The sequence below is a fragment of the Sparus aurata genome, chromosome 13, assembly GCF_900880675.1.
Source record: "Sparus aurata chromosome 13, fSpaAur1.1, whole genome shotgun sequence".
NCBI lineage: Eukaryota > Metazoa > Chordata > Actinopteri > Spariformes > Sparidae > Sparus > Sparus aurata.
Genome location: NC_044199.1, coordinates 34,595,681 through 34,622,519, shown reverse-complemented (window position 1 = coordinate 34,622,519; position 26,839 = coordinate 34,595,681). Strand labels below are relative to the sequence as shown.

The window sequence follows — 26,839 nt, the reverse complement described above, 5'->3', positions numbered from 1 at the left end:
TATTTTGGTGAAGTATTTTCTGATCTGAATTATTTTCTCTGCTGTTTTTATGACTTTAGATCTGGTGGGGAAATTGTTTTTTTGCCCAGATTATCTTTTAAGTTCCTTTATCTTTCTCTCTGTCTGTGAAACCAAGTGAGTATTTTTTTTTAGTCAAAAACAAAAAGAAATCTGTTAACATTTGTTTCTGTAACATTTCTGTAAAAACCACTGATCTGTCTGTTTATTATCAGATTAATCTTTAATTCCTGTCCAGTGAAAACCATGAACCTCCACGTGTTGATTACTGATGACAAGTACAGTCCTGTCACTATTAATGTCAGAACATTCACAGTATTTTATTGGTGCTGGGATTAAGTGAGATGTAAGTACAGTGTAGGATGAGGCCACAGAAATACCTGCTTAGATTTTAGGAAAACAGGTTTTTGTTGGGTTGAAACTTAAAAAGGGACTCGAACACAAGACACAACAATGCAGGAGGGTTGAAACAAAAAGCTTTTAATAAAAGGTTGTTAGTCCAAAGTCCAAAACTTAAGATGCAACAACAAAAGCTAGGAATCAAAAAACACAGATGCAGAAAAATCCAAGAATAATTTAATCAAAAATGACAAAAACTAAAAGAGCAACGAGGACAGAAGACAGCACCAACTCAAACCAGAACATCTTCAGGTTAAAATACACATTTAACAACGTCAAACACAGAAAACTTCTCCCCTGTGATATGTGGGAGCTCACTCCTGTGTGTTTTTCTTTATCACTGCAGGACACAGATCCTACTTATCCTACTTGTTCAGGAAATATCCAGCGCTGAACAAAAAGAGTTTGTTTCTTTCACGTGTGTTTTGATGTCGGAGCAGCTTCCTCGTGGTCGCTGCGGTGCGAGCGTACGATGAAGCTTCATGCTGAGCAGCTGCAGTCAGTGTTCATGTCGAGGACGCTCGAGGAATACATGTTGAAATTCCAGGAGTTTGAGAGGAGCTGGAGTGGATCTTTGTGCCGGAGCAGTCTGAGAAGTTTGTGTGGACACTTTGACATGTTTTGACACGTTGTGCTGTGTATCTGGGTCACCATGCTGTGGGTCCATGTGGACTACAGCTGCAGGTTTCTGTGAAGAACAGAGCTTCAAACATCTCACAGCCACCTTTCAAGCCTGTTCCAGAGGCCGTTCTGTGACGGCGGGGCTCAGACGCTGGATTTTTGGTGGTTTATTCCTTTAAGCCATAGCAAGCTTTCTGTCAGCACACAGCAGACGTAACATGCTGTCAGTGTGGATGTAAAATCGGAGGCGTGGATGCTCCAGACTCTCCGCTGGACTGCAGCGCCGGCTGGTCTGTCAAACATGGATCCCAGCGAGGCTCCCGCAGAGCTCTTCTGATATGACATCGACTTGGCATCCAGCTCAAACGGAGGAGATGAGATAGGTTCAGTGTTTTCTTGATGATTGATGATGCAGATAACAGCGGTTGGCAAGCTGGCACATGTCAGACACTCTGGAAGCACTCAGAATTTACCTGAGGGGCGTCAGATCTGTTTGTGTTGGATGAAGCAGACAGCAGCCGGCTCCCAGTGTCCCCCTGAAACCCCCGACCCCTGAACTCTACTGGATATAAGAACAGGATGGTTCTACGTGCAGTGAATACTTCCACTGAAGTCCTGCAGTCCTCATGAAACTCTGGGATCAGACTCACTCAGAGGTACCAGCGACCAACACGCCTGATCCATCAGAGATGAATGAAAAACATCACAGAACAACTGATCTCAGTAATTATTCCTGGATCTGTCCCTTTATCTGGATCCACACCAGAACTTAGTGAGGTCTGTTCTGGGCCCAGACTCATCTACCATCCAGGTTTGTGGAAATCTGTTGTGTAGTTTTTGTGTAATCCTGCTGACAAACAACCAACGAGTGCACGTTCACACTGAGGCATCAGTATAAAATGTTTAACTTTCTTTTTAGAGATAATAATGCAGAATAATAATAATTTATCATCATTACATTTCCAGTAAGTTTGCGGTTTCAGTGCTGATGTCACTTTTAGACAATACAGTTTAAATTAACTGTAAAATATTCTGCCTGCGGTACATTTTTTTATTAATGTGGCGCCTTTAGAAACACACTTTACAAAGTGCTCTGACAATCAAGGAAAAGCAGGAAACTCCAGAAGACGATATTACAAAATAATCTCTCAACAGTCGAGCCAAACACGCGCACACACGCACACACACACACACACACACACACACACAAAATCAATATCAGAATCTTTCCTTCCTAATTCAGTTTTTGTCGTTGGACCAAAAACATCAGTCGTCTCTAATAAAAGTCTCCAAACGTCTGTGAGACGACCGGACAGGCCCGTGTGTGCAGGCTGAGGCTGGGATTGGACCCTGGTTCGTTCACACCAACAGAACTTCGGGACATTTTTACCGTCTCGTTGAGAAGATGTTCTAATGTCAGTCCAGCCTCTGCAGGGTCTGAGCTCCCGTCAGCCAGCTGCAGGTCAGCCTGTTTGTCTCCTGAGGTCCAGATGTTCCTTTCAGAACAGATGTGCCGGCTCACGAGTGGCGGCGGGCTGGTTCAGACCCAGAGGAGTGAGGGAGAGGACGTTTCATTGAAACTGATAGCCTGGATGTGGGCAGAGAGCCACGGGTTAATGGAGATTGTTCTGCTCGCCTGCAGCCGGCCGTGGCTCTCTGCTGCAGCGGGACCAGAATGGAGGACGTATTTCATTATTTCATCCTCGGCTGGAAGGCCTCGCCTGATCACCCCGGCCCATGATAGGATTCATTTGAATGCAGCGGCGCTGGTTCGTGTCATTGACACTATTCAAAGAGCAGAGGCCCGGACCACAGAGTCTCAGTGTGCAGCGTTTCTGACTGGGCTGCGGAAAATTAGAGAAATTATTTCAGCGCTCTGGGACAGAAAGTCTCATTTTCTTCAGGAAATGTTGGATGAGGACGAGGAGACGTGACATCTGGGATTACCAACGTCAACTCAGCCGTGATATATAATATATGGTATACAGAGAGCTGCTGATAGTCAGCTACTGTTTCACTTTTAATGCTTTCAGACTACATCTCAGAGGAAATACTGTAATCTGTCACCTCTACAGCTCAGACTGCACTCTGTCATCCATCCTCATCTGCTGAAAAAACATGTCTCTCTAAACTCGCTGAGGATTGAGATGTTTTAATGTTTGAGATGAACTGAAGGATCCAGTGCTCCTTCAATTCTCCTCCTTCTGAGGATGAATAAACTCTTTCAAACCCTCTCAGATCAGCTGGCCCTTTTGGTCTCATGGCATCCGCCCTCAAATCATCGACTGATTGTACTGGTGCTTTCTCTGAACTCGGTGATCTGAGCACTTCTTCCACCACTGGAAATGATTCTCCACACTTTGAATCTTTCACTGAAAACATGGAGACGCAGCTACGTGACAGAAATACTTTGTTAAGTGTGTCGACAGGATGTACTTTTAGTTTAGTAAAGCGTGTTTGTCTTGTGATTCAGAGAGATTGTTGTGTTTCAGCAGATGGTACTGAAGGCAGATGTTCGGGCTGCTGGATCTTTTGTCTGTCGGTGCAGCTGGTTGCCTTGTTCTTCTTCCTTTTGTAGACTTTTGTACAGTGATAGTTGGTCAGACTGTCTCTCCACCTCCCAACACTCGCAGTGTTTTTCATTTGGCAGAAAAGAGCCGAAACAGACAATAAGGATGAATTTGACAAAAAGTGTTTCTTAAGATATTAAGATTTTCTTTTGGCAGCGATAATCATGTGTGATACTCGCCGTCTGAACAGCAGCCAGGTGTGCACAGGTGTAAGAGAGGACGGAGCTCCGAGCTCTCCTGATCTCTTCTCTCCACATTCTTCACATTCCTGCGTCCATCACCGTGTTTCTGCTCAACTGAATCTCGCCTGTGTTGAGAGAGATGGAGGTGGCTCGCTCTCAGGGGAGAGATGAGAACAAGTCCACTGATTCACAGAGAATACTGAACCATGTGCCGTGAAACAGAGCAGATCTCCATCTATAACCCTTACTGAACCAGCATCCGATGACATACACTGAGAAATATATTAATAATACATTCTGATGTATCCGCTCCATCAGCTACAATCACTAGCACCAGTGAAGCGTCTGTGTGTTTCAGTAGGTCAGCAAACTCCAACAAAAACGTGGCAAAACATGTTTTTACCGATGAAAGTCTCCTGTCATTTCACAGCAGACTCCGTCTTCTCTCTAACTGGAGATCCACAGACAGCAGCCGTTTGTTGTCAGCTCATCGGAGCAGATATGAGCGTCTAAGCCCGCCCTGAAGCCTACAACAGCCAATGGCCGTGTCCCAATTCAGGTCTGCATCCTTCAGACGAGCATCTGAAGGCCAGTTACATCACAACGCCGTGTGAAGGCTGTCCCAGTCTGAAGGCTCCTCCAGATGCTCCTTCTTCTCCCTGTTTCTGGAGGATGCACCGCTACGATCCTTCGTGGCCTCACATATCCCAAGATTCTTTGCACGTCCAAAAAAGACGAAAGAAAGAGAGAAAATGGCGACATCACGTGGTGTAGATCGTCACTTTCGCGGGCCTGGGCGGCAGAAATCATGACGTAAGGGTAAAACATCTGGTGATGCAACCAGGAAATGCTCCAAAGGCTAGACCGTCACATTTAACAACGGCTGACGAGGTTAACAAGGTCTCTCTGAAGGACTCGCCTTCAAACACCACAAAGGCCGAGTCCTTCAGAGGATGCAGACCCTGAACTGACACACAGCCACTGAGTGATGGTGTAGACGTGTCTCCTCTCTCCTGAGCCAATCACACACCAGCCTCTGGATGATTGACGCACTATGTAGCCAATGAGATGTCAACCCCAGTAATATATAGTTTATTTCAGTTCTTTTTTAAAGCCTTAACGATTTAAATTATGCAAGTTTCTGTAGTTTTAAGTGTTTTGCTCTTTGAGAGGCTGTTTTTCCACCTCAGCACTTTTAATATTCTATATTTCATACAGTTTGTGTAAATAAGGACATAAATAACTATAATCAGTTTTATGCTGGCTGATCTTTGCATTAAGAGAAATGTAGGCAAGAAAAATATGAATATACAATTCAGTGTTATAAACTCTTAGAGTTTCGGCTTCTAACCTTTCAAACATCCTGAAACCATCTCTGCACTGCGAGCGGCTCAACAGCTGCGTCTGAGGATCAGTACTGAAAATATCTGTTACCACACCAAAGACTTCTGAAGGATATATGGTAATATATTTAACAATATGAAAAATAACTGAACATTGATTTGTTTATTGGTCGATACTTGATAAATATATAATTTGATGTATTAAATAACACGCTGCATTTCAATATGTATGAAGACTGATTTAAAAACAGCAGTCTGTCCGCTCCTCCTGTCAGAGGTGTGTGATTGAAAGATAACATGATCTTCACCTTTTAATTTAAACAAATGATAATAAAAACCCTTAAATTTTTATATATGAACTCTGCTACATAGAGAATATGTCTCCTGCATGAAGGACGCACCTGCAGCTGCACCTGTGTGACTGTCAGCTCAGCCGTTCACTGTGTTTCCTGATCGACCGTCTCGAGGTCGCAGCTGCTTCATCATTCAAGGCGTCGTCTCGAGCACACTCCACATGACTTCTGCATTGTGGCGTCTCCTTAAGCCCGGATTCAAACATCATGTGTGAGATTCATCAGTATTCAGGTGTCGCTGTGCAGAACGGTGACGTGTTCTGTCACATCCTGCACTCACTGTTGCCTCTGGATTCATCTGATCTACAGCATCATAACTCTGTGGTACATAAAGTGCCTCAGTCTTTGTTGATTGTCCAGTTTTCATGTGTGTGATCTGCAGCTAATTGGGGAAAATGTTGCTGAGGAAATGTTTAGACGCCATTTTTCAATGCTGTGAGCACTAAAAACTAAATTGCACTAACCTTCATTGTATTCCAGTGAAGGCAGATATTTTACAAGCCCGATCAATAAAGTCTGAGCTACTTCCAAAGCTATAACCCAGTCGGCCGGATAAAAAGCGTGGAGGCTTTTTGCAAACCACAGATACAATAAGAACTGTACATGTTGAACATATTGACAGTGTGTATGTGACAGTCAGAGATGATGTGGAACCACCGGACCTCTACCAGCTGTGAGGGACAGAACCTGGTACTGAAGACACAACATGAGGGTTTCTAACCAGGTGGTTTCTGTGCCGCATCTAACATATAGAAATATAAAGTTTTACCATATCTGTGGTCTGCACACAAACATAAGCAGCCAACATTTATTCTGTTTGTTGGGGAAGTCGTGAAGATATTTTTGGTTAACTACACCTTTAATCTCTGATGTGTAGGCAACACACACACGAAAGGTTTGAACTAACATCATCTCACACTGAATAATTAGTCTGGATGTTTGTTGGTGAGACAAATCTCTTGATTTCATTATTTCATTCATCAGCACGACAGTTTAGTCTGATTGACTTTAAAGGAGTCATCACCCGGAAATCGCAATTTCTCTCGTTAAATCATGCATATTGGTGTTGGACCTCTGTTGAAACTTGCCTGAAAAGCTGGAGTTTGAAAGTGGCTTATTTTTTTCGCTTTGGCTCTTTTTCTGAACAGGAATAGCGCACAGTAGTGCGCGTTCCTAAAGCATGAGATTTTGACTCTGCTCCTGTGGTGACGTTACCACAGGAGGCTACTTGCATATTAAGCATCGGCTCACAGCCGTCCTCAGCCAGAGTGAGCACGCCGAATCTGCTTATTTCTCTGTCATTTTCACGCCATACATCGTCACCGCCAGCTTTGAAACTCAGGTCTTACATGTAAAACACGAGTGTGAAAAGTAAGAAGGAAAAAAAAAGAATGTACCATTCAGAGACGTCCTGCAGTAAACGTGTCTCTTCCACCGTCTCTGCCTCTTCACTCTCCCGTTCGGTTTCCGACTCCGGCTCGTACATAAATGCCTGAATTCCGTCAGGTTCGTCATTTAGTGTGTGCGCCATGACAGCGGGCTGTTTATGTTTTGGAGTCTGTGTGCATGCAGGCTCGCCCCCCATTCCGGCTCTGTCCTTCCTGCGGCCAATCAACGCGCTCCTCATTACATATTAATACAATGCACATCCGGACCGGTCAAAACCTCGCGCATAATCTCGCGTGAGAAAGTCGCGGTATGAAAAAGGGTCAGAACAAGCTCTATGTTTGATTTTTTTTTTTTTTTTTTTTTTTTTTCTAATAAGTTTTAAGAATTGATCCAAAGCGATCCAAGAGGGGCTGGATATGTAAAAAAACAGGTGATGACTCCTTTAAATATTCTGCCGTGTTGATGCAACAAATAATAATGATCCTCATCATCATCACTGCTTTAATACAATTTTATATTTATTGGATTTTATTTATTTTAACACTCAATATCTTTCCAAGAATATTTTAGTTTCTTTAAATCTTTTTGGTTTATTTTAGTTTTTCCTTTTTAGTTCCTGCTGTTTTTATTTTGCGCTGCACGTCTGTTTAAAATCTGCTGTATGAATAAAGTTTAATTTGAATTTTTGACTCTTTTTTCTTAATTCTTAATTTATTGATTATTACGTGTGAAATATTGTGTCCTTGTATTACAGAACTGAACAGTGTTAGTTTTATGGTGCACCATTCACAGGTTTATATGATTACATCTGTCATTTTGAATAAAACGTGGTATTGATTCAGTTATTGATTATGTGTCAGTTTGTGAGTTAAATGGATCCCACATGAGTTCTGGTTCAAACTGTTGTCAGAACCGCACAGTTCTATTATTCTTATGTAAAGTTAATGAACAGCCTCCAGACAAACAGTCAGGACTCTCCCAGGCGATCCGGATCAGAAGGCACTTTATTGTAATCTTTTATATAATCCATGTTGCCTCGGTTGTTCTGAGCGTTGTAGACAGAATGCAATTTAGTTCATCCTGCTTTATATTTTATTTAGGTCATAGCCGTGGGGTGAAAAAGAGAAAAACTGTTCTGACTGAAGTAACTGATTAAAAACATGTGGTCTCTAAAGTCAGATTAACTTCCATCTTCCAGCCTCAGAGGTTCTTTATTTGAGCAGCTGAAGATGGGTTTACTGTTCAGCCGGGTTGGTTCTGATGGACAGTGGTTTGTGTGGTTCCGCTCACTTCCAACTGAGGGCAGCAACACGGCTGAGAGCGATGGGCTCTCCTTCAGATGAAGACGCAGAGGAAGAAGCGGAGGATGGACATGAAGACCTGAGTGGAACCAGAAGAAGAACGAAGCCTTCAGGTGCAGCTTGTAACAACCTGATGTAGAGGCAGAACATCAGGAGCTGCTTCTCTGTGCTGCATTAAATACATTTCTGTTGAACACAGGAAGTGAGTGTGCAGGTGTGTAGTCAGTGTCACAGTCAGTTTCATTAATAAAACAACCTTTCACTGCCACTGAACTGCTCTGTAGGCTAAAGGCTGTGTGGTGCTCAGTGTCGTACATTCTGTCAATATATTAAATATATTATTAGATATTGATGTTGAAGAAATATCCTCGTTCAGTGTGAACAGACAGTTAGATTCTAGTCTAGTGCTGTAGAGGCACATATCTTTCATATTACTTCTCATTGTATTTCTATTTTATATGACAGAAGTGTATCACAGACACACCGGAAAAAAAAGGAAACGTAAAATAAAAATGTTGTTAAAATATATTTTCATGATTTAACGACACGGGCTGCAAACTTATGTTATAACATGGTTGTAATAACATGATATGTATGTATTAATAACGTGAAAATGTCTTGATATAACAAAAGAATAAAAATAATGATACAAAAATAAGAAAATTACAAAAGAATGTGATAGTTGTGTTTCCTTTTTTCCGGTGTTGCAGACATATAATATTTGTATTATAAATGTATATAGTTTTTTTTATATTTCCTTATAATTCTCTACACTGGCATTTCTATTCTAGCAGGATCAATACAGCATTTCTGACTCTGTTTATCTTTATTCCTTTCGTGGCTAAAGTTCCCATTTTTGGTTGGTTCCCTCAAACGTGCCTTGAATCCGGAGTTTCCCGGCGGCAGCGCGGAGAGGTAGGAGCCGTGGCAGCGCTGCTGTCACAAAGCTAACGCTGCTGTCACGAAGCTAACGCTAACGTCCATGACCCGCTGCAGCTTTGTCAACATGCTCCTCCGTGTTCATCCAGGCTGTGTGTCGACCGATCGTCGCTCCGTAGCTTCCTCTAAAGCCTGTTAACACTTTCAACATGGAGTGTTTGAACGAGCCCAGCTAGCCCAGCTAGCAGACTCTTTCTTCGACGTAGCTACAATCATTGGAGCAGCTAACCAGAACGAGTTGTTGTTAGCTAAAGCTGCCGAACATGGCGATTGTGTCTGGTTCCTGTGCCAGGGTGAACGGCTCCAGGAACGGGCCGTCGGTGTCAGCTACACCTTCTGGATCTGTGGGGCAGTCTCAGCCCATGATCGCGGTGTGGGAATGGCAGGATGACCTGGGGTACTGGCGGCCTTACAGCGGCCAAGTGAGCGCCTACATCGAGCGGTGTCTGGCTCCGCGGGGCCAGAGAGGAGGGGGACCCGGCTCAACGAGCATCTGCCTCGGACAATCAGACCCCAGCCTGTCGCCTTATCTCATCGACATACCGAGCCTGAAACAGTTCCGGCAGGACACAGGTGAGCCTCCGTCACATCATATCGTATTTAAATAATCAACGCTAATCGATCGTTTTTAATGTTGTGATTTGAATCCACACAGTCATCAGGCCAGGCTATCAGATGACGCTTAGCATTAGCTTCCAGTGCGCTGTTGTTTTGATGAGTGTTTACATAGCTGCTAGCTAAAGATTAGCCAAACAGCCGAGGGGAAGCTCCCGAGGTGACCGTGTGAGAGGCTCTTCTGTCCGCTGAGGCTAGCTAACGTGTCCGCGTGACCTCCACACAGTGTAGCATGTTGTGTAGCTGCTCTCAGTGTAGCATGTTGTGTAGCATGTTGTGTAGCTGCTCTCAGTGTAGCATGTTGTGTTAGTGCTCACAGTGTAGCATGTTGTGTTACTGCTCTCAGTGTAGCATGTTGTGTAGCTGCTCTCAGTGTAGCATGTTGTGTAGCTGCTCACAGTGTAGCATGTTGTGTTACTGCTCTCAGTGTAGCATGTTGTGTAGCTGCTCACAGTGTAGCATGTTGTGTAGCTGCTCACAGTGTAGCATGTTGTGTTAGTTCTCACAGTGTAGCATGTTGTGTAGCTGCTCACAGTGTAGCATGTTGTGTAGCTGCTCTCAGTGTAGCATGTTGTGTAGCTGCTCTCAGTGTAGCATGTTGTGTAGCTGCTCTCAGTGTAGCATGTTGTGTAGCTGCTCTCAGTGTAGCATGTTGTGTTACTGCTCTCAGTGTAGCATGTTGTGTTACTGCTCTCAGTGTAGCATGTTGTGTTAGTGCTCTCAGTGTAGCATGTTGTGTAGCTGCTCACAGTGTAGCATGTTGTGTTAGTGCTCAGTGTAGCATGTTGTGTTGCTGCTCTCAGTGTAGCATGTTGTGTTGCTGCTCTCAGTGTAGCATGTTGTGTAGCTGCTCACAGTGTAGCATGTTGTGTAGCTGCTCACAGTGTAGCATGTTGTGTAGCTGCTCTCAGTGTAGCATGTTGTGTTGCTGCTCTCAGTGTAGCATGTTGTGTTAGTGCTCAGTGTAGCATGTTGTGTTAGTGCTCAGTGTAGCATGTTGTGTTGCTGTTCTCAGTGTAGCATGTTGTGTTGCTGCTCTCAGTGTAGCATGTTGTGTTAGTGCTCAGTGTAGCATGTTGTGTTAGTGCTCAGTGTAGCATGTTGTGTTGCTGCTCTCAGTGTAGCATGTTGTGTTAGTGCTCAGTGTAGCATGTTGTGTTGCTGCTCTCAGTGTAGCATGTTGTGTTGCTGCTCTCAGTGTAGCATGTTGTGTTGCTGCTCTCAGTGTAGCATGTTGTGTTAGTGCTCAGTGTAGCATGTTGTGTTGCTGCTCTCAGTGTAGCATGTTGTGTTGCTGCTCTCAGTGTAGCATGTTGTGTTGCTGCTCTCATTGTAGCATGTTGTGTAGCTGCTCACAGTGTAGCATGTTGTGTTGCTGCTCTCAGTGTAGCATGTTGTGTTGCTGCTCTCAGTGTAGCATGTTGTGTTGCTGCTCTCATTGTAGCATGTTGTGTTGCTGCTCTCAGTGTAGCATGTTGTGTTAGTGCTCAGTGTAGCATGTTGTGTTAGTGCTCAGTGTAGCATGTTGTGTTGCTGCTCTCAGTGTAGCATGTTGTGTTGCTGCTCTCAGTGTAGCATGTTGTGTTAGTTCTCACAGTGTAGCATGTTGTGTTAGTGCTCAGTGTTGCATGTTGTGTAGCTGCTCACAGTGTAGCATGTTGTGTTAGTGCTCACAGTGTAGCATGTTGTGACACAGTTAGCTTAAACAGACACACAATGTTCATGAATGCTTGTCAGACGAAACCTTAAAACTTCAGTATTAACCTTTACTGACAAGCCAGCTGGATCAAAGCCAGCTGGATCAGAACCTTCTGGGTCACGGGTCACTGGACTCCAGGGTCCCACCTTGGGCAGTATTTCCCACCAGACAACTGGTTGTTGGTCCGGTGAAACTCAACACTCCTGTTTTTGATCATGAGTGATGATGACGTGGTGCCACCCCACCGTGACCATGAGCCAATCAAAACCGTCTATTGAAGCATATTCACCAAATGCCACTAGGGCCCAGTCTCACCAATAAAACCATCAATCATGAGACTTTAGTGGAAGCAGCTTCTGTTTTATTCTGATTGGTTAACTATCGTGTGTCTGTAGTGTGACAGAAAACAATGCTAATAACCCCGGAGCAGAGGGCCCGTCTATACCAGGCACTGGGACCCAGGTTATCCATATAGATGTTGGATGGTTTCAATGGTCCTTCAAATAATTAAAACAGAAGGGATTTTTTTTAATAATAATTAGAAGTTTGCTCTGACAGACAAAAATCTTGACATAATCCTGCTACGATGGAAGTCGTTGGTTCCAGTTAAGTGACGGGATTCGCTGGAAGTTGTGCACATAATGATTAACATAATGCATCATTAAAGTCTGGAGTCTTGAGCGAGACTGGAAGCTGACAGCACAGTAATGCGGCTGCAGACATAAAACAAACATAATAAAAGCAAATTATAGAATCACAAAATATCTACAAGTCATTTAGAAAACGTATGTTTGGGATTTGGGCTGAAAATGTGGATTTATTTTGACACACAGTGAAGCTTTAATTCAGTTTATTCATAGAAAGTCGTCTCTTTGACTTCCAGGAAAGACCCGGTCCGTTCGCCGCTCCCTGTTCGCCCAGTCCTCGGGCCTGGGCAGTGGTGTGTACTGGGAATGGGCCAACGATGAAGGAGGATGGACTCCATATGAGACTCGAACCTCCATCCTTCTGGAGCACAGCTACCAGGCCCGCCAGGGTACAGCAGACCTGGGTCCACACGGATACAACTACATCGTGGATCTCACATCTCTGGCGCAGGTCAACAAAGCGACGGGCTTCAGACGGCAGGTCCGGCGGCAGTGTAACCTCCCCTACCCGCTGGCCTCTGCCGGACCCCCGGCCATCCCGTCGGGCCCGGCCTGCTCCTGTCAGCAGTGTTTGAGCCACAGCAGCACGGGACCCATGCCCAGCCGCTCACGACACTCCTTCTCATCAGGCAGCCTGAACCGGCCCAGCCTCCAGGGGCCCGGACGGGCTGTAGCTGCTCACCCCACCTCTGTCTACTCCCCGTACCCCAGGAGACCCCTCTCAGTGGGGGGCATGTCCTGGGGCAGCCCCTGGCCTCCCCCGGCCTCTGGTAGTCAGCTGTCTGCTCCCCTGCTGACCAGTTCGTCCACTGCCAACGGGTTAAGGTTGGTATCTGAAGCTGTGTTGTGTTGTGATTGGTGTTGCTCCGTCCGTCCTGTCGTCCTCCACCCGCCCTGTTTCCTGTCCTCCTCCACCCTGACCCGTCCTGTTGAGCAGGAATGATGATAAACCTGCGTGTGCTGCAGCTCTCTGCTGTGACATGTTTGTTTTGGCTGCCTTCCTGCGACTCGTGTCGTCTGCTGCCTTCCTCTCGCCTCCTCGCGCCGCGCTGAACTGCTTTCAAAGACAAATTACTGACTTAAGTGCTGTAATGAATGTGTAGTTCACTTACAGCTTCTCAAGGCTCTAATTTTCTTCCACATTAACTTTCATTTAGTGTTTTCACAGCCACTGCAAATTAATAACAGGACAGTGAAAAGCTGGATGTGAACACACACTGTGGTGTGTGTGTGTGTCACTGCTCATCAGCACACACACATTTATATACCTGTTTGTTTCTCACCTGGTGGCTCAGTGTTTTATTTACAGCATTGTATGTAAAATACTCGGACACGCTGTCGCAGATTAACTCTCAATGATGTCTCGGGCTGCGATGATTCATTGATTAGTTGTCATTTGTTCCTAAATTAATGACAGTGAATCATTTTGAGCAATTTTTAAGAAAGAAAAGTCTAAATTCTCTGTTGTCAGTTTGTTAAACGTGAATGTTTTCTGGTTTCTTCCCTCGGTGACGGTCAGCTGAAGATCTTTCAGGACGTCAACACTTATTTACCATTTTATAGACTGAACAACTAATCGAATAATCAAGAAAATAATATACAGATTTATCCTCAGAGAAGATAATTAGTTTCAGCTCTTTTCGCAGCACAGTTTTCATTTTCACTGGAACAAACAGTTTGATACAGCTGATGTCACATCATCAGGATGTAAACCAGCAGGTTTCAGAACATCTGGAGAAGATTTGATAATGTTTTTACAGGTATTTCTTAACGTTGTGGTGAGTTAAGCAGCACGAGCTCCTGACAGTTACTGTAGTCCTTCATTAATCTGTTGATTATTATCTCGATGAGTCGATCAGAGTTTCGTCCTCAACACAAAGATCTTCAGTTTACTGTCACAGAGACCAGAACGTGTTCACATTGACAAGCTGACTGCAGAGAATTAAGACATTGAATTCTTACTCAAACTGATTAATTGATTATGGAAATAGTTTCCGATTGATTCAATAGCTGAGAACTAATCGATTGTTGCAGCGGTGGTTCAGGTTTGGTGCTCAAACACGCCGTCGGTGAGTTCATTAATCAGCTGACAGTAATGCAAACAGTTATTTTGATAATTGATTAAACATTGAACAGATTTGCATTTTAAATCAGAAGACTTTTAGTTTTATTCAGTGTTTTGCACTTTGAGCTCTGAGACGGTCTGGTGAGCACTTTATACTGATCGACTGTTGATCAAATCGTCGGCTGTAAACTGGACTTTTGTTCAGAGCTTTGATAACGGCTCATCTTTCACTGGAAGCTTTGACGTCTTCACAGTGAGCTGATCTGTGAGCTCGTGTTCGTCGGTGTGTTGGTGCTCCTCAGTGGTTCAGTCTGACGGGGTCAGTTTCCAGCTAATTAAATAAATGTGATTAGATGGTTGCAGTTGGTTGACAGGCAGGTTTCTGTTGCCAGAGTGGCTCCTAATGTCCCCTTAGTGAAATGTTTTAATCTGTGAAGTGGAAACTCTTTGTCTTCCTGCTCGGCTCGTCGTCCCTGTTTCCACTGACTGACGGTCTGTCTTTGTTTCCTGTCCTGCAGCGTTCCTTCCATCTCTGTGCAGCTGAACGGATCCACCAGTGTGAGCTCTGCCCTGGCAGGTAAACGGGTCACTAACCATCCATCCTGAGCGCTGGGCCTGCTCGGCGCCGGCCTCTGAGCCGGCTGCAGGTTTCATTCACTGTGATGTTGACGTGCCTCTTTCTCCTCTGCTTTGGTCTTGTGAGTGTCGGTCTGTTCAGGAACAGAAAGCCACAAAAAGAACACAACACAAACCTGAAACCTTTTTGTGGTTCAAACCACCGGGGAGAGTTCATCTAACGAGAAACGAGGTGATCTCTGTTTGTTACAGCAGCAAACATGACAACAGGCTCGTTTGTCCCCAGAGTCCTCGTGCTGGACAGAGAATTAGTGTTGCGATGTAAAAACAAAATTAACTCCAGATTTCAGTCTTCAGAATATATCAGTGGTGTAACTAAGTGATGCTACTGGTGATGATCCAGCAGCGTGTCGTGATGAGATTATTGTGTGATAAATGTTCAAACATTCGGTCCAGATTATCTCAGAGAGACATCATCCTTCAGGTCACTCCGTACAGACTCACACGGAAGGTTTTACAGTTCATGTCATTTTCATTTTCTTGATAAATGTCATTTAAAAACTTCTATTAAATTAGTTTAATTTTCCTGGAGCTGACCGTCATCCTGTTAGTGATTCACTTTCACTGGATCGGGTTGAAACTTGTCCTGAATATCAAAGATCATTTACAGCATGGATCCATTTAAGTTCACAGTCTGCAAATTAATAACAACAAATATGTATTTTATTTTGAAACATGAATATCTAATATGTTAGTTATTGTGTGTATTAATGTAGTTCAGTCACGTCTATGTTTGAGTTTCTCGGTCCTGCAGTGAAACACTTCTTATTAAAGCTTCAGAGCTGAAAACACGCTGACTCCCTGATTTTCACTGGAGATTTTCCCAAGAAGGATTATTTAGAATAAAAATAAAAAGCATGTTCTCGGTGCGCTCAGCTCGAACACGGTAAACTCTCAGAGAGAAAGAGGCACCGGACCCGAGCGACACTTTCACAGCCTGTAACGGTGAAGTCAGACTGATGTTTCAACACTTCTGTGTCGTCTGACGCTGATGGAGACGCAGCGGTGTTCAGGTGTTCGTGTGAACGCACAGTTACAGGCTGTAAATGTGACATGATCCCCTTTGAAAGAATCATTTAGTTTCCTTGAAGGTAGATGTTTGAACTGTAAATGATCTTGAGGGATTCTTGGACGTTCAGGACGAATTTCAACCCAGTCCAGTGAAAACAAAGACGCTGGTGAGGCTGAGAACTCGCAGACGATCACCAACATGATGATGTTGAGCTCTGAGGTCCAAACTTCAACAACTCAGAACATATTTGGAGCCCAGCTGTAGGATTTTACAAGGTTCAATGATTTTTTTACAGGAAAATGTGGTTGGTGTGGAACGACCCTGACCCGAGGCTGTGAGACAGTTTCACACATCTCAGCTTCAAATCCTCGACTTCGTGCATCAATGTGTATTTTCACATTTTCCACTTATAACAACCTTCCTGAACCTTTATTATTTATTCTTTGTAGCTTTTATCAGCTCGGCCTCAAAGACGTTCACATCCGTCTCAATGAAATGAAAATCATTCAGCAGAACACAAAATCAAATCTGTCTTGAAATAAGAAGAATCTGCTCTCGCTCAGCTCGCTACAGTCGACGTAAAGCCAAATCATTTCTGTCGTCTCGTCACGTTTGAATATGAATCAGATCTGACAGAAACTTCAGTCCGATTCTGGAGAATTTTCCGCCCGGCTAAGTCCTGATGATGTGGTGCTGTTGAACACACTGATCCAGAGTCTGTGTATCTATCAGGCACGTCTTTTTTTAAAGGTTCATTTTATGTGAAGCGGGAGAAAAGAACTGAGGTCAAACTGGACCTAAAGCTTCTGAGTTAATGATTTTAAAAGCACTGATTGAATTTGAGGATTTCACATTAACGACAGTCTCGTTTTTAACTCAGTCCTGTGATGCTGAACATCATCAGGCAGCGTTATAATATTCATAACAGCATTTTAAAAATTAACATGCAAAGTGAGCGCTGGTGTTTCTTCACTTCTGAACTGATAACCGCTCCTGGGCTGTGATTGGTCGACTGAATCAATACAATCATCACGAGGAAGCTGAAGCAGCAGAAGCTCATTACTGAGAAGCAGCGTAGCACGACTGTGGTGAATGGTTCACACTGAAGGTCACTCCTGTGGAGTTTCTCTAAATGCACAGAGTTAATGATCGTTAGTGGTGATCAGCTCTGTCGCTGCTCAGCTGTGAGAACACAGTGAATACTGCCGACTGCAGTGACGGAGGAGGAAGTTTAAAACACAGTAATGTAGCTGCGCTTCCTGTTCTCACACTGGAAGATGATAAGGCTGGAAGTGGAAACGATGTGCGGTTTCAGCTAAACGTCATTAAAAAAAAAACTAGTGACTTCAGTTCTCCGCTCTGATGGGATGAAGCCGGATGCTACAACATGGGTTAAAGGGGCAGTCTGTAAATTATGTCTATAATTTAAGTATAAAACATGTAAAAATTAAACTTACATTCTGAACAGAGTGTGAAGAAACGACAGTGATGATGTCAAAGACGTCTGTGTTCTGTGTTGCTACTGAAGTCAGCATGCTAGCCAGCTAGCCCCTGCCCGTCCTGTCTCCTAACACCACTGTGTAGCGCTCCGGGTGGCTAACTGGACCGCTCAGCACCACGGCTTACTAAACCAAGACAGAAACAAAGAGCAGCAGCTGTCAGTTACTCTGTTTCTACTGATTTAAATGTCTTAAAGTTATCTGAATAGTTATCCTACCGTCATCAGATTATAGTTAATCTAATAATACTCAGACATGTTTGTTGCGTGTATTTCTGAACCAAACTGTGGTTTTTGTAAAATATTTAGAGTAGATCAGCGCTGCTGAATGGACCCGCGGGCCCACAGTGGTCCGCTCTCAGGCTCAGCTTTACCCTGCAGGTATTTCTAGTGACAAAAATAAATTAAATTAGATTAAATTAATATAATATGTTCATGCTGTTTTGTGAAGTCAAAATGCTATTTTAATGTGCAGGATCCTGAATTATGAATCATTCTTCATGATGTAAAGATGGCGGCAGAGCGACACGTTGTGCAGGAAGTCTTTTGGATCCTGGTTCTGTTTGCATCTTGATAATAGAGAACAGGTTTCAGGGCTCGATCGTGCTGAATGTGCGCTGTGGTCTTCATCCCGATCGGTCTGATTAGCATCTTCTGGGCTGCGTCAGGTCTCTGATAACAGCCAGTGGGCTCATGAGGTGGATGCTGACCGCTTCAGTCGTCACTCAGATGAACTGACGCTGATGGTTTAATTGAAAGTACTTGATGTCTGTTGTGTGAATGAGGGACAATCTGCTGCTACATTTCTCATACCTTTGATTTGTTCCTTTCTGCTCCTGCATATCTCCACTTGCTCTCAACCCTCACCTGCTCCACTCTGCCCCGCCCCGTCCCGCCTCCACCCCACCCCACCCTCCCCCGCTCCAGGCATGGCCTCCATTTTGATGTCAGCAGTGGGACTCGGCGTGCACTTCACCTCTGCCCCCCTCCCTCAGCAGCAGCAGCAGCAGCAGCAGCAGCAGCTTCAGCAGCTCCACCAGCAGCAGCATCCTGCTCCCTTCTCTCTTCCTCCTCCTCTCCTCCCCCCCGCCAGCAGGCCCAGCAAGCCCCCCACCTCCACCTCCACCAGCAGCAGCAGCAGCAGTTCAGTTAGGAGAGCAAAGAGGCAGCACAGGAGAGGTAGCTACCACGCCACCGGCCCTTCCTCCACCTCTGTTTCTCCATCACAGGCTTGAGGAGCATTTCATCCTGCATCAGCTCACCGTCACCTGTCCTCATGTGTTCTCACACGGCTGAAGAACGTGCTGCTGAGAGAAGTGTGACTCTAGAATCAGACCAGCTTTTCTGCTGCTACCTGCTCCACTTTCATTCCACTGCTTGTCGTCAGTATCGGCTGCTCTCACCACCATGACGTCTGCATCCACCTCCATTTATCTGTCAGCTCTCAGCGACGCCACACTCTTTACGGTCTTTTAGGTTCTCCCCGGCCATCTTTTGCTCGCTGTAAGTCCAAATAATGTAATGACGAGATCCAACCACACGTGTGTACAGATGAGTAACAAAGTGAAGGAAAACTGGAGGAACTTGACAAACACAGATGGTTCTTCTCAGCATACGAGGCCTCTCTGAAAGTTTCAGGGTTAGATTTGCTCAAACATCAGTGATCTGCAGCTACTGCTGCCGCATGATCTATTAGTCATTAGACGGGAGACTAATCTGCAGCTATTTTGATAATCGAGTGGTCGTTTTAGCGGAAAAGTTAACCCAGTCAGCCGGAGCGTGTAAATAACATCAGCTGATTGAACGTTTAGCTTCATTTTATTGCTGCTTCTTCTTTTCTTTTGCTTCTCCACCACCATGACTCACCTTCCTCCGCTCTCATTGTCTGCCTCCTTGTCACAACCTCCTTCACACTCATTCAGTGGAAACGTGTCGTGTAGTAAACTCAAAAAGACAAAATAAAGATTTTAGTTTCCTCAACAGACTCGACACTCACATTGGTGTATATGACACAGTATAGTGTGTGTGTGTTTGTGTGTGTGTGTGTATCCATCAGTCACGGTTCATCCTGCCATCGTCAGTCACTTTGTCTCTGTGGATTCATGGTTTTCATCCTGTGCTCATTTCTTTGTTGTAGGATGTGTTGACGAGCAGCAGGAATCCAAAGCTTTTGTGTCGAATGTCTGAAATTCTGCATTGAGATTGTGAATCATCTCATCTCGGCTCCGACTCATCTTTTGTTGGACTGTGTTTTAGTGTCTGGCCGGTCTCAGCTCGCTCGTCACCGTGTGTTGTCTCTTTTTATCTCCGTGTTAGCGTCGGCTCAGAGACCTGAGGAGGTGATCCAGCGCTACATGGAGGTGGTGGCCGGAGTACCAGACGAGGTAAATGTTTAATGGTCGGGGGGTTTTGTTTTTTCTCTCAGACATCACAGACAGAAACTAAAAAAAAAAGGTTGTCTGAGGTCTTTGTGCAGCAGATATGTCCCAGTTTTTAAGGGTCAGTTGTGAGACTCTCGAACACAGAGTTCATTCTTTTATTTAGTGAATGTGACACTAATCGTGTTCTCCCTGCTTCCCCCTCAGGACTGCATCATCTGCATGGATCAGCTGTCCAATCCGTCCGGCTACGAGACGGCGTCCTCGGAGGAGGGAGGACAGAGCACCCTGCCAGACACTGTGGGGAAGTTCATCAAGTGTGGACATACCCTGCACATGCTCTGCATGCTGGCCATGTACAACAACGGGACAAAGGTGCGATCACACTGCATGTCAACGGTTGTGGTTCATTATGTGGACAGATTGTTGGACTGGTCCTTTAACACGTGGCTGCTCTAATGTTTGATTTTATTGTGGGAGAATTTATTGAAGTTGTTGTTTCCAAACTGAAAACTGATAACTGCATCATGTGCCGTTCGTACGAGCATCAGAGGAGCAGTGACTCTGTGGGAGGGAAACACCAAACTAAAGTCTCATCAGCGGCTCGATCGATGAATATCCGATCAGCTCTACCTGGTTTGTATTGATCTCTCCCTGTTTGTGTCTCCTGCTCAGGACGGCAGTCTGCAGTGCCCCTCGTGTAAGACAATCTACGGAGAGAAGACCGGCACGCAGCCGAAAGGCAAGATGGAGATTTACAGCATCGCCCAGTCGCTGCCGGGTCACCCGGACTGTGGCACCATCCAGATCATCTACAGCATCCCACCTGGACTACAGGTACGCCTGCAACACCAGCCAGCGCTGGTCCTTCAAGGATTTTAAATTGTTTAGATAACACCGATCAAGACAGCGAGGTGAAGCCCAGCTGACCCCAACAGCAACTTATCAAAGTAGTAATTATTACCTGAACATGTAGGTGAGCCGTGTCGCCTCACTGAGGGTTTAATTGGGGTGTTCAGCTCCTCCTGCGCCGGCTGCAGCCGCGCTAATTATAGACTATCAGACACGATCCACTCCTCAGCCGTTAGAAATATTTTGACCTTTTGGCTCGCAGCATAACAGAAATAGACACAGCGGAGCCTCAGCGTCAGTGGAACGTATGAAAATATAATGAATATCTTCAATTCTGAAGCTTTACATTTCCATCTAAATGAGCTTTTAATTCCTCCACAGTGGTTTTCTCTTTTCTTCTCATTGTGTTCGAAAAACAGACATTTCAAAGTCACACAGCTAGCTTAGCATTAGCCTGCAGCGTCACTTCCAGGCAATTAGCCGGCTGACTGGTACCGGAGGAAACCAGTCGGAAAGGTTTCCTTTAAAAGGTCTCCTTCCAGGAGCAAGTGTTGGAGAACACACCTTCATCTCATAATGAGGTTCATCTTATATTCGGGCCAGTCTGGAAACTTTGAAATTGGTTTGAAAGTGAGAATATGAACATCACTAATGACCGGAGGAGAACCTGCCGTCTGGACCGAAGCCCGTCTGTAACAGACTGATGTCCCGGTGTCGTCCTCCTCTGTTCCTCTGGGAAAACTCTTATATCAGAGAAACTGCTTTATGTGTCTTTAGTTTAAGAGAACTGAATCAGATTTCTATTGAGCTGTTATTCTCACTGCACATGTTATAAGATGATTTGATTGTTCTCTGATATTAAACTTTCTGTGTTTCCATTCATCAGGGTCCAGAACATCCGAACCCCGGACAGCCGTTCACCTGCAGAGGCTTCCCTCGCTTCTGCTTCCTACCGGACAACGACAAAGGCAGGAAGGTAAAGAAACACCAGATATCAGCATCTGCACGTTACTGTCGGTCCAAATGATCAGTACATCTGCAGAGACCGACCTGACCCATCAGGGACTGTGAACACAGGACGCTCCATCGGGACCGTTTCCCTCTGATTGAATAATAAAGTTGTGTTGTTTCCACGGTGGGTTAGCGGCTCGTCTGCTGCTCGCTGGCGACTGCAGCTGCACGCTCGAGCCTCTATAAATAATCTCTGGTGTAATTCACTGATGGAAAATAGGATTAAATTATTCCAGTTGTAGTTTCTGTGCTTCAGTCCCGCGGTGTGATGTTCCCTGTAGAACACGGATTAGAGATCGGACACACAGCCTGGCCCGCAGCGCAGGAGCCTTTCAGTACTTAGAACAGAACCAGAACCGTGTTCAGAAACAGTGTTTGTTTCTGCTAATGAGGAGCCAGTCGGATTAACTCGAGGGACATTTCTAAAAAGACGAGGTGACGTTGACATTAACCCTCTGGGGTATAATTGGCTGTTTTTGACTACTTTTGATTTTGACATTATATTTCACCTTAAAAACTATTTACCTTGCCTTGTTTGGTGTCATTATTTTCGGCACAACCTCACATGTGTGATTGTACAGTTATTTTTTTCATTTTGACACACTGTATTAACACAATGGACCTAAAATCACAAAAAAACATAAAATCCGAGGAGAAAAAGTTAGATTTTATACTGTGAAAACCACAAATATGTTTAACAAACCATTTTTATTACTTAGAATGCAAATACAGATTATTATTTGCTAAAATTGTGCATAAGGTTTTGAAATTTACAAATTTATATGTGTAACTATTTACATTTAAATGCAGGCGATGCCTCAGGCTCCTCAGCTCTCCTGCCTGCTCCACATTCAGCTTCTCCTCGTTGTTTTGACTCACAACACAAAAAAACGACTCCACTAAACACAACAGAACACACTAACTTTACACTCCAAACACGCTAAATGTCACAAAACTCACCATCTCTATCGTTGTCTCTGTCTCCGTCACTGTCGCTGTCACTCCTTCGCCGCCGTCCCTCCCACAGCTTCCCCTGTTCCTCAGCAACCAAATCACGTGGTTTGCCATATAATTTTGTGATTGGTTGGTGTGGTGCCTTTTTCCACCAATAGGAACGTGTTTTTTTGCTTGCAAACACTTCCTGCTTGCGGACACTTTCGTGAGAAAAGCCCATTTTACTGTTTCTTCCTGGAACAAACGCGCAGCAAAAATGACGGTAATGTTCGCAAAAGAGCGCGGCAGACGTTATTTATTGTAACTCCGGTTTTCCTTGGCCTATTAACACAATTTAAAAACTGGTATACAGTTTGAAGGCTGCTCCAACACATCAAGTTGTAACGGAGACTCACTCAGGCTCCATCTCGCTGCTATGTCATCTTAAATCAGTCATGTGATTTGATCCAGATAATATCCAGAAAAACCAAACGTCAGTTTACTCAAAGTCCTCTGAGGCAGTTTTCACCATCCAGCCGCCATCTTGGAAAAGACCCTGGCCCCTTTCTAAATGAATGTGAAGAGACCCTTTAATTACATTTTCTATGGTCACCAGCAGCTGTTGCCACGGAAACATTGCTGACAGTTTGGCTATGAAATGGTGGAAAATGTCTGTTGCCGTTAAAAACCCAGAGATGTTCGATATAAACCGTGTAAGACAAAGAAAGGCAACAGAAGTAGTTTGTGAACTGAATCATTCACACAGTTGTTCCGTTTTAAAGAATATTCTCAGACGTCCTGTTGGACTTTGTCTCCTCGTCTCTCCGTCTCAAAGGTCCTGGAGCTGCTGAAGGTGGCGTGGATGCGGCGCCTCATCTTCACAGTGGGAACGTCGAGCACCACCGGCGAGCCCGACACGGTGGTGTGGAACGGCATCCACCACAAAACAGAGATGATGTCCAACCTGTCAGGCCACGGCTACCCCGACCCAAACTACCTGGACAATGTTCTGTCTGAGCTGGCCTCTCAGGGCGTGACAGAGGACTGCCTCAAACCTCCGGGTGGCGGCGGCGGCGGCGGCGGCGGCAGCAGCAGCTAGGTCACAGCTCCGAGCTTCACACTCTCCCTCCCGCTGCTAAGCCAACCCTTCAGAGTCCACCTGAGCATCCAGGTGGACCTCGTGCACCCTCTGTTTGTTAGTCAGTTCATGTCAGCGTCCGAGCGAAGGGGGAAGTGAGCGGGACGGAGGTGTGGAAGCGTCCAGGAGCTCTGCTACATTCCTGCTCATCACATATTCCAGGAGACAAACTCAGAAACACTGAGCCTCTTTCTCATCCTGGAGATTGTGCTTCTGTTTTATTTTTGTTTTATTTTCCATCAGGAGCCTCATCTGTGTCCCCGAGTCCAGCTCCCACGAAACGGGCTGCTCTCACCGGGGATGAAAATCTCATTAAGCACTTTAGTTCTGACGGTGCATTTAGCTGACGAGATGGTGAAGGGCAGGTAACTTGTTTTCAAATTGGGAGGTTATGCAATTAAAGTGTTTCTGCTGAAAAGCTTTGTGTTGGGCACAAAGACACACTGAAACTTCTTGTAGCAAAGTGAGAATATATTAGCCTATCTGATGAGACGAGGCAATACTGACCTGATGTACATAAACATGAAACAAACAGTGATGTAAAAAAAAAAAAAAGAAGAAGCTGGTCGTGTCCGTCGGGAGAGTAAAGTTGTCTTTTGTAACATTTATCACTAATTTGATCATCTTACTGACGTCTAATGCACTCCTCACAGTTTCATTTCTCATGTCGACTCTGCAGCGACTCGTCTGCAGGCGCCGTTTGTCACTTAATGTTTCTGTTGCCGTGTGAGAGGACGAGGAGGCATCACTTCCTTTTGTCCCAACAGACGATGAACATCGCTGAGATTAAAGAAAAAAAAAGAACATTTTACAGTGTGACAATCAAGGTCATCGAACTCGTCTTGATTAAACAAGACACGTGGAGCCGCGGCGAGCGCGTTAACGCTCCCGCCGGCTGCAGCCTCACCTCCTGTATCCACATGCATTATTCTGCTCACAGTACTGCAGTACAGTCGCTCAACCGACTCGTGTATACAAGCAAAACTGGAAAAAAAAAAAAGTCTGCAATAAAGAAATACAGCAACTGAACCCGACTCTGTCCTCTGTTGGTGTTGGTGCAGTGGCGCTTCAGTCCGGATCATGAGATGCTCTTTAGATGAGCGGGAACGTTGTGGAGTTAAAACCTCCGGCTGCTCCTCTCACAATGACCTCGTGTTGCTGTGCTGTTGTTCGGTCGTTCTGAGCTAATGGCTCTCACTAAACGTCTGCCTGTAGCTTTTTAGATTAGCCGTCGTCTGGTTGGGAGTGCTGCGACCTCCAGAGAGGATTAAAACATTAGATTTGAAAAAGTCTGTGATTACACTGAAGGGAAGAAACGAGGCAACGTGAGGACATAGTTCTGATTCTTGCTTCAGCTGAGAGGTGGAACCTGAACACCCTGAACACAAACCATGATATAAAGTTTAATATTCTAAAAATAACAACGATACTTAAACTGCTCCAGTCAGAGTCAGTTCAGAAGTTCTCAGTTGAAATTTCAAGCATTTGAGGTGCACAGAGCCAAAATCTTACAAAAAACGTGTGGAACTGAAACAAAATGATCTCAAAGTCCCCCAGTGAGAGTCTGAGAGGAGGAGATAAGAATGTGGCAGTGCTTCAGGTTTTAAATTATATATCCTCATAAGAATAAAATCAGAGTAGAAATATGTTCAGTCAGAAGGATTCAGGGATAAAATGTCCAAATTATTAAAAAAAAAGCGAAGCGTGCGTTAATAAACTGCTTTAAAGCTGCACTGGACCTGATCAGAACATTAGAATGAAACAGCTCCCAGGTCAGTCCTTCTTCCTCTCTGTCTTCTAAGCCCCTCCCACAGGCTTGTAACCGCGGTAACAGCCAGATAACCAAGATGGCGCATTCAAAATAACAACAAAATAAGCCCTGATTGTTCTATTTCTGTCCAATACAACTAAATTACAGTGACGAGTGCCTCCTGCAGATCACTGTAGATATCCAGAGTAACAATCAATATTCCTCACATCGCTGTAGACGAGTCACCAGGTGATCATTCAGGTGATCATCATCACCATGTTGCCTTTCTGAAGCATGAGGAACGTTATTTCTCTGAACCAGTTCAACCACTTCAGAGCTCCTGAACACAAACTAACGTTATAACGGCTCGGTCACTTAAAGACACTTTTGCTAACAAGTAGCCATAAAGACAAAACTAAAGACAGGAGTTAGCATACAAGCTAACAAGCTAGATTTAGCAACAAGCTACGTAGCTCCACTGAAACATCGTACATGATGAGCTATTGTGACTATTACTGTAACCGTGCCATCTTAGCCTTGTGGTTAAAACACAGAATGAAACATATCCAGCAGGTGTTCTTACCTGTCCAGCAGAAAAGTCCTGACAGATCCTGCAGCTGCTCCACCTCTGACATGACGCCCTGATATTTATCACTGTTTTCTCTCTGGCTCGGTCCAGTTCTTTGTTTTTACACTGCTGTTCTCTGTTAATCTTATTTCTTCTCTGTGACGTGGGCGATGGTGGGGCGTGTTTCTGCTCTGTTGTTGTTGTCTGTTCTCCACCATTGTTTGCAATTTGACCTTGAACATATCTGACCAGGTGAGAGCAGACACTGCACCTGAGCTATCAGTGTTCAGCAGGTGAGAGTTCAGATGCAGCTGCTGTGACGTCTTCACAGACATGATGGAAGGTTCTGGTGAGATTTCATCAAACACACGTCAGGACGACAGTAAATCTGTTTTTTGGTAAGATTCAGGCTTTGTGTCCCTTCATGGTTCAGATCTACGTGGCGGTACTGACAGGAACACACCTGAGAACCCGTCCTGCACCACAACCCAATGATACATGTACGATACTTTAATAACTGGTTCTGATTGGGGGATGACTGGACCAGAGAACTTCTGACTGGTGTGAAGGATCCATTAAACCATGATTATTTCACCACCATCATGTTTAAACTTCACACAGGTGAGCACACGAGCAGAACACACCTGGACCTAATAATCAGCTGGATCTCTGAGCCCGGTCTCTGTTTCACAGGCTGGAGGTTCTCCAACATCGGATCCCTCCATGATGATGAAAGAACGCCTGTTCACTGGAGGCCGACACTGAAATAGATTTCTTTATTTTACAAGGTTATAAAGTTTAACAACATGATAAACTAAAGGTGAATAAAGACGCAGCACTCATGAGTTAAACCATTTAAACTGTTTGACAGCCTGTGAAGTGATACGACAGACGACATCATCAGAAACGAGGTCAGACGAAG

At 44.7% G+C, this 26,839-nt stretch overlaps 1 protein-coding gene across 2 annotated transcripts; it reads left to right on the top strand.

The window, feature by feature from the left end:
* Positions 1 to 9,069: 9,069 nt before the first annotated feature.
* On the top strand, positions 9,070 to 24,628 carry dtx2 (deltex 2, E3 ubiquitin ligase). 2 transcript variants are annotated; one of them, XM_030438403.1, is made up of 9 exons: positions 9,070 to 9,688; positions 12,313 to 12,901; positions 14,660 to 14,718; positions 18,215 to 18,466; positions 19,604 to 19,671; positions 19,873 to 20,040; positions 20,341 to 20,502; positions 21,404 to 21,493; positions 23,297 to 24,628. In XM_030438403.1, the coding sequence occupies exons 1-9, from the start codon at positions 9,379 to 9,381 to the stop codon at positions 23,558 to 23,560; spliced, it is 1,962 nt and encodes a 653-aa protein (XP_030294263.1). In that variant the 5' UTR covers positions 9,070 to 9,378; the 3' UTR covers positions 23,561 to 24,628. The 2 variants fall into 2 exon arrangements, with proteins under 2 accessions (XP_030294263.1, XP_030294264.1); XM_030438404.1 differs by lacking the exon at positions 18,215 to 18,466.
* Positions 24,629 to 26,839: the final 2,211 nt, after the last annotated feature.